We start from the raw sequence: 15,157 nt of genomic DNA, 5'->3' as shown, positions 1-15,157 counted from the left end.
AATTTGTGATAGTAATACAAAAGGTAGTTGCTACATATTTATTAACTGCTGAAAAGTAGGTAGATGGCACTGTATGTTTCTACATCAGATACTCACACAAGTGTCTGACAAGCAGATTTCAACAACTGTCTTATCTGACAACACAGCAACTGGAAGAGACCTTGTGTCTCATCACGCTTGCTGCCTGCAGTCATGGTTAACTGCATCCTGAACACCCTTCCACTGAATCATCAAGGACCAAAGTGGGGCTCCCTACTCTCAGACACAATTTGGGCTTAAAATGTCTGGGATTTCACGGCCTCATCAATATAATTTTCAAGGTTGCAGTGAACTCGGACTTCAGGAAGCTCCACTCATTATTACACAAATACATTCAAAGAAGGCATTTTTGAGGGTGCAATTTCAAAGTCTGACTCTCCTGTAATGTTTTAATTCAGATTTTTTTGTCCAGCTATAATGCTCTTACTCTATTCATACCTCAGACAAAACTCTCAGCAAGAGGTCTCAGGATCCATTATTTTAAATTAGTGAATCACTAGAAATAGTGAGAAAATAAAAGATAGGAGAGTGGGATGGCCTGTAGTGAAAAGAAATAGTCAGTGTATTAACAAATAACAGGACAGGCAGGCATTGGACCTTACAGTACCTTTTGTGCAACTTCTTTAAAAGTAAATTTAACTAAAAGACAGGCAGTGTAAGCAGCAGTTATATGATATGGGGACATCTTATCTTTACAAATTTTCCCCGAATTTATCAAACCATATCATATACACTCTAACCCTTCAAAACATCTTCAATTTGCCACTAAAAGTACATAAAAGTGATAAATAGTGCTCCCTAAGGGACCTTAAACTTTTCATGCTGTTTCATTCCCAAATCTAACCAGTCCACCACACTTTCCTCCTGCCACAGGGAGTTCTGAGTTATCCCAAAGCATCTATGGCTGTCAACTCACACTTACATTTTTCACACTATATAGAAAAAGTTCAAGAAGAACTTGTCAAAAAATGTCAAATGCAATTATTCTCTCTTTCTCATACCACTTTCATTCTCACCCTATGAATCTGCTCAAAATTCAGGTCTGCAAAGGCATTCAGACATGGCACTGACACATCAAAACGTTACACAGGGCTGTCCTGTATTCTGTCCAGTAGGACACAATCACTGGAGAATCACTGACTTTCACTCTTAAAGCTGTGCAACCTACTTCCCTGTACAAAATCCTGAAAGCCTCACCATTTGTCATGAATCTGTCTTAAATAATTTCTCCTAAATCAGCTGCAAAATTATCAATTACCTGCTTTTATTAACTATAAGAGATGATCTGAGATCTCACCATGGCTTTTGGCCTTCTCTCTGCATATGGCTGGCTTGGGGAGGATCCATCCTGAAAATCCTGCCACAGTCAGAGAACTGGCATGACGTGGATGGGAACAGCACACCAGGACCCTGCTGTATGGCATTGCACTTTATCTGGAAGCCTGATGCTAAGGACTACAACAAAAATTTCATCACAAACTGCAGTCAGTTGGAAGAAAACAATTATTTTTGATGAAAAAGTGTTTGGAAAGACTGTCCAGTGAAGCAAGAAGGTTGTTTTGCATTCATTGCACTGAAACTCTGATGGTTCACAGCCAGAAGTATGCTCTTCTACAGAAGGGGAGCAAAGCAGAAAGAAACTGAGTCTGGCCACAATAAGCTATTTGCACTTCAGGATATGTGAAAATCCATAGAAATGGTAAAATTAGAGGGGAAGGCTGCCTCTTTTGGCTGGACTGTTTCCAACTGTTCCTGGATTGTGGGAATGGCTCCTTGTCAGGCTCTGTGTGCAGCTCAGGGCTGCAAACCACAGCCAGGGCAGCCCAATGAGGGTGGCACATGGACTGAAGCACACAGAAACTCAGTGAGTAAAGGAAAAGCATGTGCTTGAATCTGTACCTGCCTGGAGAGAGGAGGAGTTGTCTTGTCTAAACAAAATACAAAAAATATTTGAAAACTTCTCCCTATCCCTGTCCAATATCAGGCCAAACATATTTTTAAGCTGGAATATGTGTGAATTGATTCCATTGTTGTTGAGAATAATGTTCCCTGCAACACCCTGCCCCTCACACCACACCACACTTGCTAAAGATCAGGTGGGACCAGAGCTCTTTTAGAAATCTCAATGGAACTCCTAAGAAGGAAAAACACCTAAAGGAGTGTCAGACCTCCTCTACCCTCTCTCTTGTTTTATCTTATGAGTGGGAGAATACAACAGAAGTTGACCTGTGATATTCACAGTTTTCTCCTCCCCTATGGCCCCCTTCTAGTCTGGGATGAGCTCAAGATATCAGGAATATAACCTTATTGAGCAAACGATTTTGTTCAATCATTCTAGAGACCTTGCCCACATTCAGCTGTAAATACTGTTGCTGCCAGACCAGAAATGCACTTCTGCAACTATGTTAGGTATTCACAAGTACATTTATTTGCTCCAAAAAACCTGCAAAAAATACAAGCTATAGAACATGCTCTGAGGCTTGAGTGTGTTCCACTACTGTAACTGTTAATATACTAGAAAATGTATCTTAAAATCCCAAAGATTGTTAACTGGTTAACTGAGTTCTGGTAATGTTAACCAGCAACTTCTGGCGACTTGGCAATTCCTTAATTGAAGGGTTATTATCAATTAACTGCAAAGTAAATTTGAACCTGTAAATTCACTGTAAATACATTCAAACTTTCATTGTAGTTTTTTACATTTTTAGCTCCTGGTTTTTTTATTCTTCGCAGATGATTTTTTTATTCTTCACAGAAGATTCTTCCATCAAAGCCTAGTCAAGGATGGAATAAACATATATAAAGTCCTATTTTAACTTCAAGCAAAAATACTTCAAAAACAAACAAACAAACAAATGAAACCCCCCAAAAAACCCCAAAGAAAATCACTAAAATCCACCACTCTGCACTCTTTCCTAATAAACTGAAAATCTTACTTCTTAACAAAAAAAAATATGGTGTCCATGTGTGTGTGCTTATTTTATCCCAGTCACTTCTTCACAACCACAAAAAAGTGACAGCAGATTTAATTTGCTGATGTGCCTGGGAATTTTTTTCTATTTCTATGCATTTCTCTTTCCTGCTCTCTGCTCCTACCTTTATTTTTCTTTCTTAAAATGCTTACCTTCTCCTAACTTTTTAAAGAGTCTCTGTTTTTTTCCTCAGCTTTCATTCCTCATTTTCCTCCCCCCAGCATTTCATTTTTCTTTCTTAACTCCTGTCATCACATAGAGGACTGTTTCCATTTCTAATTATAACTCCAAATGTATTTCACTTACAGAACTTTTTATCAAAGACCATCATGGCTTCTTCGACTGAGGGGAGTCCAACAGCACACCAGAATGCAAACTAACTCAGTCTTGAGACTGGCCAAATTTCAGCTGATTTTCCTGCACATCAGCTTATCAAAGCTTCATCCAAGACCTGTTTACTGGACTCTGCTGAGCACTCAAGGAAAACAGGAGAATTGAAACAGACAAACAGAGCTTCAAATGAGCATGCTGATGACAGGGAAAACAGCAAGGGTTCAAGAGTATATTATAGTCAGAAAAATAAAAGGAGAAAGTACCACGAAAGGTAAGTATGAGAAATAATCCAATTTGCAGAAATTTCCCTGCCCAGCTGCAATTAAAGCTGCAATTGAAGTTCTTTCCTTCCCCTCCACCCCTGTAATGGCATTTCTCTGCCACTAATATCTTCTTTCAAAAATTACATCTTAATTAAATTTCTTCCTGGTATATCTGAATGTAACTTTGACCATCTTGCACTGAATGCAGCTATAAAAACAGACCTTGTATTTTGCATGTTTTTGACAACTCAAAATTCAATTAGTAAAAATAACTATCTGTGCTCCATTAGCCACACATGAATTTTCCTGTTGGACTCTACCTCTGACTTGGTTTATAAACAAACTTCCATGGTTTGGTGAACTAACACAGGCAAGTGCAAATTTGGCAGCTTTAGCTCATTCTTTGTCTCACTGTAAAGCAACAAAGCACTTCTCTACTTGGACAAGACACATAATTTTCTTTATTTTCCATTTGTTGGCTGGTAGATCACTCCTCCTCTGTGTGAGCACAAGCAGAACAAATCCAAATTTATTCCAGCTGGACTGTCATTGTTGAGGTTTTGTAACTGTATTTCTGTATGTGAAGTACAAGTGCCTCTTGGGCAACTTCATGGAAAGTTAAGACATGCCATCCCTGGCTCATGTGTCCCAATTTATTGGGCCTTTTTAAGTTCATAGTTGTATCAAAGATGAAGAAGCAAAGGCTATGGTGGCCTTGGTGAATCTGCCTCTGGAGTCTGGAGGTGAGGGAGAATGATCCTGAGCAGCCCACACACTCTTTTTAAAGCAAGGGAACTCATTCTCCACCGTGTTTACTATAGGTCCCTCAAAGCATGTCAGAAGCATTCTTCCTCCTCTTCCTCCTCCTTCTCCTCCAGCCCACTCACAAACTTTCCTATTTCAACATGAGCAACAGATTGCATCGTTTCACTCTGCTTCTGAAATGAGAGCTGACTGCTCTTTGACAAGATGCACAATGCAATCATTTGCACAGGCTGACAAGCTGCTTCTAAAAATACGTACAAATGGTAACATCAGGATTTTATGCATCACTTTTCTGGGTTAATGATCATGTTTGAGTACCTGTTTCTGGCCAGACTTGTGCTTTGGCTGGCTTGTGAGCTGCCACACAACAGAATCAAGCTTATAAATCCCAGAGGACATTTGGGCTGAACTTTGATGAGCTATGAAGTTGTGGGTTCTGCAGCTTTGCTGGAGTCTGGTCTAATTAGGAGTCCATAGCAAGGGCACTGAGCCCTGTGCTCTGGGAACAATTTTCTCTTAAATTCTCTAAAAAAAAAAAAAAAAAAGGAAATAGTAGATGTATAAATCCCATTTACATCTAAAACGACCTGTAATCTGAGTCTTCAGACTCTAGTACCATATCAAAGTTGTCTCTTTTGTGTGAAGAGGCTTAATCACAAAATAACTGCTCAATTTTCTTCTCCAGATTAAGCTGTCATTGTTTTAAATACCTTTTTTATTCCTTGCACTGGAAATGAAGTTCATTCAATGCATTTCTATTTTTTAAACTTTTCTGTTATTTTCTCCATCACAGGGTGACAGATCAGAGTAATGACTTCTTTCAGAGATTAACACCAGATTAAATTTTTTAAAACTCTTGAAAGTAACTCAAATGTCTAATGCAATATAGATTCTACCCTTTCCCTTCCTCGGGCCATAACCAATGGAAGGGAGAAATAAATCTTATACTGCAACATAATATTAAACTGAAATTGGATGCAAGACTAAAATACCACCACCATCATTTTTGTTATATGGTGCACTGTTTTCTTCCATATTCTACTGTGAAGCAGTTGAGCTCCAGCTAAAGCACTTGCAAGAAGGAAGCAAGCAACTTGCAATGAGGAAATAATTGTAATTTCAAACGTAAGCAAAAGAAAGACAAGCTATCTCAAATAAAAGCTTGGTCTCTTAATTTCTATATACTGTAGCTAAAAGCTAAATTACAAGCTGCAAAATACTGCAAAGGAAAATAGAATGATACTTTTTTTAAGTAGTGAGAACTTGGTCAAATTAAATTCTCAAATCTCCTGTGTAAATTAGGGACTGACTCAGGCTCTAATAAACAAATATAGTAGCTCTCAGTGACCTCAAAACTATGAGAATCTCACTGATATTATATCTTACAACAGAAGCAGGATTTAGCTGTTTCTTCAAGTTCAGAAGGAGTCATGTGCAACTCAGATAGAAAGAACACACATTACTTAGAAAGATGCAGGCCTACATAATTGAATTTGTTTTGACTTCCCCACCCTCTCCTCCCAAATCTCATCTGCATTTAAACAGATACAGTGAAAGCATAGAACTGGACAGACTTTATTAGAGATTGTTTTTTAAAGGCACATAAAGAACAGCTCAGTGCAAGCTCAGAGTCCTGAAATTCTTTGCTTTAAGAAAAATTCTTTTCAACAGGAGTTTCCAGATATTTTACCTATATTAACTCAGCAGGACATAAAACATCTGTACAGACTGATTTAGCTTAATTTTAGGCTGTAAATTTGATGGCATATGTCATATTTCTCTGGCTTAGTTGTGCACACACCCCATCATACCTATGGGAATGCTAGACACTAGGGACAATCATTCCAATAAAGCAGAACTGCACTGACAAGGAGGTTGATGTATATTTATCCACTCTTTATCACAACAGAGGACACTCAAATATAACTATCAAAAAGTAAAGTTAAAGCCGAAAAAATCCAAAAGACAATTTTTTCTTAACTGCAAACAAACTAGGGAACACATTGCCAAGGGTTTTTTTGTTTGTTTGTTTGTTTTTTATTCTATTTATTTCTTGGGGTTTTTTGGTGGATACTTGCATTCTAATCAATGTAGGGTGAAGAAAAGGGAGTAGACTAATTTTGGGGAAAATTAAATCAATCTATGAAGCTATTAAACACAAAGACACAGGAAATCTTTAAGCAATACATTGGAGCATGATAAAAAACTGTATCAAAGGAGCCCCACTGTGCATACTTTTGCTTTCAACAGTATTCTGTTCTGGCCCAGTTGAATGAACCTTTGATTTGACCTAGTGTGACTGTCTGTCATGTTCACCTTTACAAAAGTGGCACCAAGCACAGAATCTCGTACAAATTTGTGACATATCTGGAACATCGAGATACTGTTACTTTCATTTAGCATGAATAAGAGATCCACATAACCAGACTCACCTAGACAAGTCACTTGAAAACACAATCTTGACAAGACCTCTGACATACTATTCAAGAATGGAACCATTTGTGAAAGCTCCTATTAACATGACTAAGGTATCCAAAAAGCTTCCAGTCTAAAATCCTAAATTGCACATGCAGTAATTTACAGTTTGAACTATTAACAGCAGGACCATACCAGATTTACAAAGAATTTTGATTTAAAGAACCTCTATCTATATTAAGACACTAAGACACTTTCAATAAATGTACATCAGTAGGAAATAAACTACAACTTGGATCTAAGTCCAGGTGGCACTAGGCACTCTCAACACATCAGAAGGAGATGATGCTTTTTATACATGTCAAAAGTATACATACTTATATACACCTAATATATACATATAAACATATGTATACATAATACATATATATGTAATATATATGTATTAATATATACTTAATATATACTTATATACACTTTATATATACATATAATACATATAGGAGTATATATACTTTTATACACAGCACTTTTTATATTTGTCAAAAATGTTGCCAGCAGAATTATATATATATAAACATATTAACCAAGGGATTGCTCAGAAGCTCAAGTAGTGAATGTCAAGCAGAAGTAGCCAGTCAAACAGTAAGATTGAATTGTTTCAGATCCACTTGCACAAATTTTAGATTTCCCTCTGAAACCTTAAAACATTTCACAAAGGAACCAGGGCCTAAAATAAACCATGTTTTTCTTAGATAACTGTTCAGTCTAACAAGAATGCTGTAAATGAGTCAAGCATTTTAATATCTGAAGTCTCATCCTATATTAAAAATTAGTAGTAGAAAAAAATGCAACATTCAGAGATAAAAGATAAATTAAAATAGGCACATAAAAACTTAATGGTTTTCTTTATTTTAAATTATAGTAATATAACTCAGGCAAATCAATTAACACTGTGATTTCATAAAATTACTAAACTGTTTGGCCTTGGAAAGCAAGCAGGAAACATGGCCTAAAACGTACAGTTTACCCAGAAAGTGTAGAAGTTAGAGAGACATAAAAGCACTATATCAGTGTTACCAACGCATTTTGTAAATCTAATTATAGGTGCATCATTGAAGAACAAAAATACAATACCCATATCCTATCTACTAAACCTTTTTACAGCCTTGATAACCATTAGCCCTGGAAATGAAAATAGAAAGTACTACAGCTGCAGAACTGCCTGCAAAAATAAGCAGCTCTACAGGACTTAAAAAGAAAAAAAAGAATAGGAAAAGAAGTGGATTTGTAAATAAATTCACAGCATTTAATTACAGATCTGAAGTAGAGCCTTCTAAGTCTGCAGCAGCCTTTCAAGGCACATGAAGTTTGCTTGGTGGGAAAGCCAAATCGGATTTTTAATAAATAGCATAGCCTGGATTTCAAAGAACATTGGATTCAACCTGCTGCTTCTCGGTGTAAGCACAGATTTGGTGTTATTTTAGATAATGTCTCTGGACTTAAGACTTCAGAAACAGAACCTTGTTTGAGGCATAACAATACAAACGGCTGCTTTAACTTCAAAGCAATGTTTAAAAGGTTTCAATAATAGAAACATTCAGCTAAAGCAAGAAAAGGATGAAACTCCAATGACAGAAATATCACCACAAATCCTCCCTGCTTTGTGCAGTGTCATTTCCAATGCACTTCAGACTCTACAGAGAAAGAATGCCAGTGCATCTATTATGGGATCACATGAACATGCATATTTATCATGAAAGTACAAAACCTCCTCTCAATTTCTATTTTAACAATGACAGAAAATACACAGAATAAAGAATACAAAATTGCTATTCTTTATCCTTCTATAGGGCAGTATGATTTCAAAAAGAAATTTTAAATATGACATTTCATTTTCAGTTGTGCTGAAGTTTTATCCAGTTTTAACATTATTTAATTCTAAGAAATGGAGGAAATAATCTCTAATATTTTAATAAATTTTAATAGAAGACTACAAGCATATTCTTGACAAAATAATGAGGCAAAACCAAGACCACAGAAAATAAAAAGTAAAGCTGAATAACCTCTGACACATGCTTACTTATTCTCTCCCAAAAGGAATGCCTAGCTCCTCACTTACACATCCCACTCAGAAGTCTGTTGTACAGTTATTTTGCAAAACAGGACTTTTGACTTTAGATCTCTTCACTGTGGCATACGACACCTAACAGAGATAAAATGGTATTTTTCCTTCATGCTTATAAACTTTGTTTAAATAAGGTTCCCCAATACAATAGTGATTGTCCTGCTAAAAGGAAAATGGAAACACTTGTCTTGTAATCCCTACTCAAATAAAAACACCAGAGCAACTGGCTTAAAATGGCCCATTCCCTTGGCTTTGGGAATCTGTATGTCATGTCTTCCTATAGTGACAAAAATCTCCTTACTTTCATCACTTAAATGAGGTAGAAAAACTTCTGAGTTGCAGAGCAAAGTCCTGGTATGAAGCTGGTGTGATGAGGAGTCAGGCTGTTGCTGTGTTGTGAGGATGACAAAACTGCTATAGACAACTCTTCCCACAAAAATTAGTTTCATGCACTGAGTTTAACACACCTCACAACTTACCCAGCACTACACTGGGCTGTCTTTGACACAAACGCTTGCACATGATTATGTTTTATAGCTCAGTAATCAGCATCCATAAGCTTTACTAAGAAAAAGTAACTCTAAAGCAGTGGCAGGATATCTTCAGATAGGAGGAAAATGTCACAATGCATTAATTTCTGCCAATATAGGTAGCCTTTGTAAAATTATAAGAGAATACTTGAAATAATACAGTAATATTATCTAATGATAATATTAGGGTCTCTGGGTGTTGGTCTCTGGGTGTAATCTGCACATGGGTAAGGAAGGATGGTACGGGAAGCAATCCTAATTGACAACATGATGCTTCCTTAAAGTCAATGGGTGCTACACTGATCTATTCAGCTGAAGGTCTCCCACAGCCTGTTTTAAGCAGTGCTAATATATTTTGGGCCACATATATTATGCAGACATACAGCATTTCCAAAACACAGGGACTATGGAAATTGTCTGGACTACAGTGGGTGCCTTAATGAACAAGATGCTTTACAAGAAAAGAAATAAAGACCTCTCTCCAGTTTCTGTGTTCTATTACATTTTTTGCTCAAGATCTCTTTAAACACTCATCCATATTTACCATTCTAATTTTCTGACTATGGGAAGTTTAATTTAAAAATGCAAAAAAAAATATTTCCCACAATGTACACTTAAAATTCTGAAGTCTATCTGCATTTTACTCCATCTTATATGAAGACCCCAGGCAAGGATTCTGCAGGATAGATGATTCTGTTCATTACACCTTTGAAATCCTCATTAATTACTTCTTTCTTTACAACCTATCAGCTTAGTCCTTGCACAGATGTAACTCTGTATGAAGCAGAAAGATTGACTATGTGTTCACAGAGAAGATGCAAACTGTGCATCACCAGTGAGATTAAACTAAGCTGACAAAAAGGATGCTATGGCCAGAAAAGTAATCCCTCTGAAAAAAGGGTAATATCTATTGTATTCTTCCACCTCCTACCTCTTCCATCTCCCCTCTCTCTGCTGAATGATCCTTAACTTCCATTCTTTGCTAGGACTTACCTACCTACCAGCATGCTGTTCCATATAAGCATTAACTGCAGAACCATAGAATGGCTCAGGTTGGAAGAAACCCTGAAGAACATCAAGTTCCATGGGCAGGGACACCTTCCACTAGACCAGGTTGCTCAGAGTCCCATCCAACCTGGCCTTGAACACTGCCAAGGGTGAGGCAACCACAGCTTCTCTGGGCAACCTCTTCCAGTGTCTCACCACTCTCACAATAAAGAAACTCTTCCTAATATCTAATTTAAACCTACTATAAATTTGAAGCCATTCCCATTAATTCTGTCACTATATACTCTTGTAAAAAGTCTCCATTTTTCTTTTATGCTCTCTTCAGGTACTGAAAGGTTGCAAGTAGGTCACTCTGAAGCCTTCTATTTTCTAGGCTGAACCACCCCAATTTTCTCAGCCTTTTCTCATCTCCTGATCTCTTTACCCCACTAATCATCTTCATGGCCTCCTCTGGACTCACTCCAGCAGGTCCATGCTGGGACCCCAGAGCTGATGCAGCCCTGCAGGTGGGCTCTCACCAGAGAGGAGCAGAGGGGCAGAATCCCCTCCCTCTCCCCTCTGCCCACGCTGCTTTGGAGGCAGCCCAGGGCACGTTTGTGTCTCTGGGCTGTGAGTGCCCATGGCTGGGTCATGTCCAGCCTCTCATCCAGCAGCACCCCCAGGGCCTTCTCCCCAGGGCTGCTCTCCATCTCCATCTGTCCATCTCCCAGACTGTGCTGGTACTGGGGCTTGTCCATGTCCATGCCAAACAGAGTAGAGCATTTTGCAGTTTCCCCTTTTACAGACTCACAGAATCACAGAAGAAGCTGAGTTGGAAGGGACCCACAAGGATCAGTGAGTCCAACTCCCAGCCCTGCACAGCATCATCCCCAAGAGTCACACCATGTGCCAAAGAGTGTTGTCCAAATACTTCTTGAATTCATTTATTAACAGATCATGAATTTTCAGTCTGTAGTGAATAGTAATAACCCAAAGCTTCTTTTATCCTATTTTCACTTCCCAAGCTGTAATTTAGATTCCTGAGCATTTTTCTTGAGCAGTTCTCCTAGAGATGAACAGCCATCAGACATTTCTCCATCCTAAAAAATGGTGTAGAATATGGAAATAAAACCCCACAGTGCCCAGAGAGAGAATATAACCCTGCTCTACACACTATTCCAGACCTCTCCTCACAGCTTGAAACCTTTTTTTCTAATCATTTGATCCCAAGTCCATCAGGGAAGATTTTAGGCACATTTCATTCTTATACATGAATCAGCAGCAGATTAAGTCAACTACTTCAGAAGGATCAAACACTCCTCTTGCAAGTGCAGCCTGCTGCAAAGGTAAGCTGGTCTGTCAAGGCAACCTCTGAATTTGCAGAAGCCTGCTGTCCAAGATGCTAGGGTGAAGAACTGTGCTCATCACAAAAGCCTTAACAAGTAGGCAGGTGAAGTGTTAAACACCAAAGAGTCAGGTAAAGGCAGAACTTTGAGCCCTAAGACCTGAGAAAAGTGACTTTACATTTATGCTGCTCACTGGAAATAAATTAGCACCAGCAGGAGTTTATCCAATAACTCATTAAGGAGGGCATTCCACCAGTGTAGCAGAAGTAGTTGACTTCAATTCAATGCTTCAGTGGGTGAGGAAAGACTCAGATTTCCCATCTGCAGCTTTCCTCTAAAAAGGTAAAGTCATATCCTATGAACACCACACCAAGAAACTCTCTCTAGAAAGTATGTGGATACCCACCAGGTGGGAATCATGGTAAGTTAATCCTTATTTCTCTGTATCTCACCATGCAAAAGAAGTCACAGATTTTTCAGGAAGTTTTATCCTAGTTTCTAGACTCTGTAATTTCTACCACCATACTATCTATTTCATCACCTGATACTATGGAAACTCACCCATGAGTCTGGCAGTACTGCACCTCCTGTGTTTATTTTAGTACAGTACCACAAAGCACAACTTCTGAGCTTCTCAGGTGTTTGCAACTGAAGCCTCAAAGGAAGCAATGAAGTCAGAATCGCTTCATGACCAACTGGAGCATTAATGGCTTGGATCTTACAATGCTCTATCACAGAAAAACTCAAAGGGATTTAATTTACCTTGACCTTGTAGTACTCCTTGACTTCAGGCTGAATGGAATCAAAATCACCACTGATGTAATCAGGCAAGAAGCTGAAAGGAAAGCAATGAGCAGTAAAATGAAAAATTAATCCATCTTACTATATTTAATATTTATTTTCTCAAGAGTACTATGGGCTGCAAGCATTAATCTTCATAAAGGAATATGTGTTCCCTAAAATCATATTCAAACAAGTTGCTGTGAGGTGATACAAAAAAAGGTAACAAACAAAATGTAAAACTGGGAAATCTATTGTCCCTTTTCTGAGGGAGCAGCACATTACTTAGATGCTTATATATCTCCCTTACTTAGATGCTTATATATCTCTCTGGGTCAGCAAGACTGGTCTTATTTGCCTGGTCCTAGAAAGACAACTTTCAAATATCTTTCAAATACATCATTCAGTCAGCAAAGTGTTTGAAATAGCATATCTGAGTGCTGTACATCAAGCCTCAGAGGATATCATTTGTCAGAAGATGATGATGATGATGCTTCTTGGACAGCTGGTATGCCATAAATGTTTCAAGGATTTGTATTTTAGTTGTTAGTGATGTCATCTCGTTTCTACTCTTCTGGATTATTAAAAATATTCCCAAAATATGGAAGCCAAATGCTCAGTGATTTTTAACTCACATGAACTTAATTTCAACTCTTAACCATCATTTTTACAGTAATATTGCTGCATAGCACATAGAAATAATTTTGTGATATTTATCTTATCTTGCCACATGTAGCTTTTTAATTGCAGAATGCTTAAAAATATTTATTGCATAAATTAATGTCAAATTCCTAATGAAACTTCCCCTGTGCTATAGAAATAACAGTGTAAGAATATCTTTTGAAAGAATATCAATGCTCCCCCAAAACAGTCAACACAGCTTTCCATCTCGCACAATTTCTTGATTTTAAAGAAACAGCTGACAGGTGAGAGACTGTTTCCACTGTTTCAATAGATAAGGCTGCACTGAGTTCTGAAAGTAAAGCTGTGATTTTAGTTAACTCCATGGCTATCTTACTTTACAAGGGGGATGACAGTTCATCAGCAAATTAGTTTCCAGCTTAAACTTTGTTACAAGGAATTAAGCAGAGTATATTGGGACATATTTTTTCTGCCACATGATTTCAGAATAATGCTGCAGGGTGTAGAAACTCCTCATATCAGTAAAACTTATAAAAATCTCATGTTCTATGTCCATGCAGGGATTTCAAAAGAGACGTGGTCACTGGCAACCACTGGTTTTCTTTGAACTGAAAGCTGCTCCAGTAGAAGCTGGTAAGTACAAGTGCTGTGAGTTAGGTCATGTGCAACTATGGCATTTCAAATTCCCTGCTCTCCACCATTACTAAGGTTGTTATAAAAGGATATGTTCTAAAAATAATCCCTCCAGAAGTGATGGTCCAACATGCACTGCAGTGAGAAGGGCAGTCCCTGCTGCACTGGGTTTGACTGAGGACACAGGAATCAAGTAGGAGAAATGCAAATGCTTCAGTGCTCTGTTTCATGTCTCCATCAGCATGGTTCAAAACTAAACAGAAAATTAGGTTTAGTCCTTCGTTGTAAAGACTGGTCTTTCCAATGTACAAAAAATGTCACATTTTCAAAAGTTAAAATTGAAATAATAATTTTTTACCTTTCCATGAGTTCCCTAATGAAATATTTACTGAATGCAACAAGCTTAAAAACTTGTGGGTATTCTCTTCCAATTTTTTATTTTATAATTATTTCTTCCTGAATGAAACAGAGCCACTAAAAGTTAACTCACTCTAGGCATTTCAGTGGTGGCACTGAATGCAAGCCCTGGAGGTGTTCCAGCAGGTTGGGCAAGAAGAACAGCAGCCAGTTGTCATGGAAGGCCTGGCTTGGTATGACATGGATATCCACTGAGATGAAAAAGCTGTTTATCTTATTCAAATGCCATATATAAATCCAAAAGTGTCTTTCCTTTTTATTTTTTTCCCTCTCTACAGCAGCTACAAATGGCAGTGCTTTTAAATAATTAACTATTTCTCCTGAATGCTTCAAGAGATATAAGTGGGAGAAGAATTAGCCAATAAAAAAGGTGCCTTCTAAGAATCAAGTGCTCATTCAGAGCTTTTGTTCTTATCCAAAATGAAACTATTTCCAATCAAAATCTAGTTTGAATTTTTCCAAGCAGAAGGAACAGGCACTTCAGTTGCACTTTCCATGGGCTCTTCTGGGGTTCCTGGCTATGCTTCCAGAACATGTCTCCTCTGCCAGGAAGCTCTGTGTCCATTTTCAACACATCCTCTCAAAATCACTCACTTGGAGCAACCACAAAACCAGAAGTGACTAAAGGGAATAACGAGATGTGACTGGGGACCTCAACATTTCAAGATGTCTAAGCCTCCCATTAATGATCATGAAGAGAAGAATTCCTTCTTCTTTTCTCCTTCTCTTTTAGAAAGAGCAGAAACAAGGAATGTTCAGAAAGTCATGCCTGATGAATTAAAAAAAAAAAATTATAGTAAATTTCAACTCCACTGTCTGCCTCACAGACGTGAAAAAATATGTCTGCTTTATCTTCAGAGCGAGGATGGCTGCTCTTTGTAGCTCACTGACTATGCAAACTAGAAAA

General features: G+C 37.9%; 1 protein-coding gene across 4 annotated transcripts in view; it reads right to left on the bottom strand.

Annotated features, from left to right (window-relative positions):
• Positions 1–15,157, bottom strand: part of TPK1 (thiamin pyrophosphokinase 1) — a 304,414-nt gene that overhangs the window by 145,549 nt on the left and 143,708 nt on the right. For 3 of the 4 annotated variants that reach the window (XM_074541251.1, XM_005486976.4, XM_005486975.4), the window contains one exon: positions 12,541–12,613. The exons of the other annotated variant lie outside the window; for it this stretch is intronic. In XM_074541251.1, the coding sequence (XP_074397352.1) occupies positions 12,541–12,613 (73 nt within the window). The remainder of the gene's footprint in view (positions 1–12,540; positions 12,614–15,157) is intronic. 4 annotated transcript variants of the gene reach the window in all.

This window comes from Zonotrichia albicollis, chromosome 1 (assembly GCF_047830755.1).
Source record: "Zonotrichia albicollis isolate bZonAlb1 chromosome 1, bZonAlb1.hap1, whole genome shotgun sequence".
Lineage (NCBI taxonomy): Eukaryota > Metazoa > Chordata > Aves > Passeriformes > Passerellidae > Zonotrichia > Zonotrichia albicollis.
This window is presented reverse-complemented; position numbering and strand designations above follow the sequence as displayed.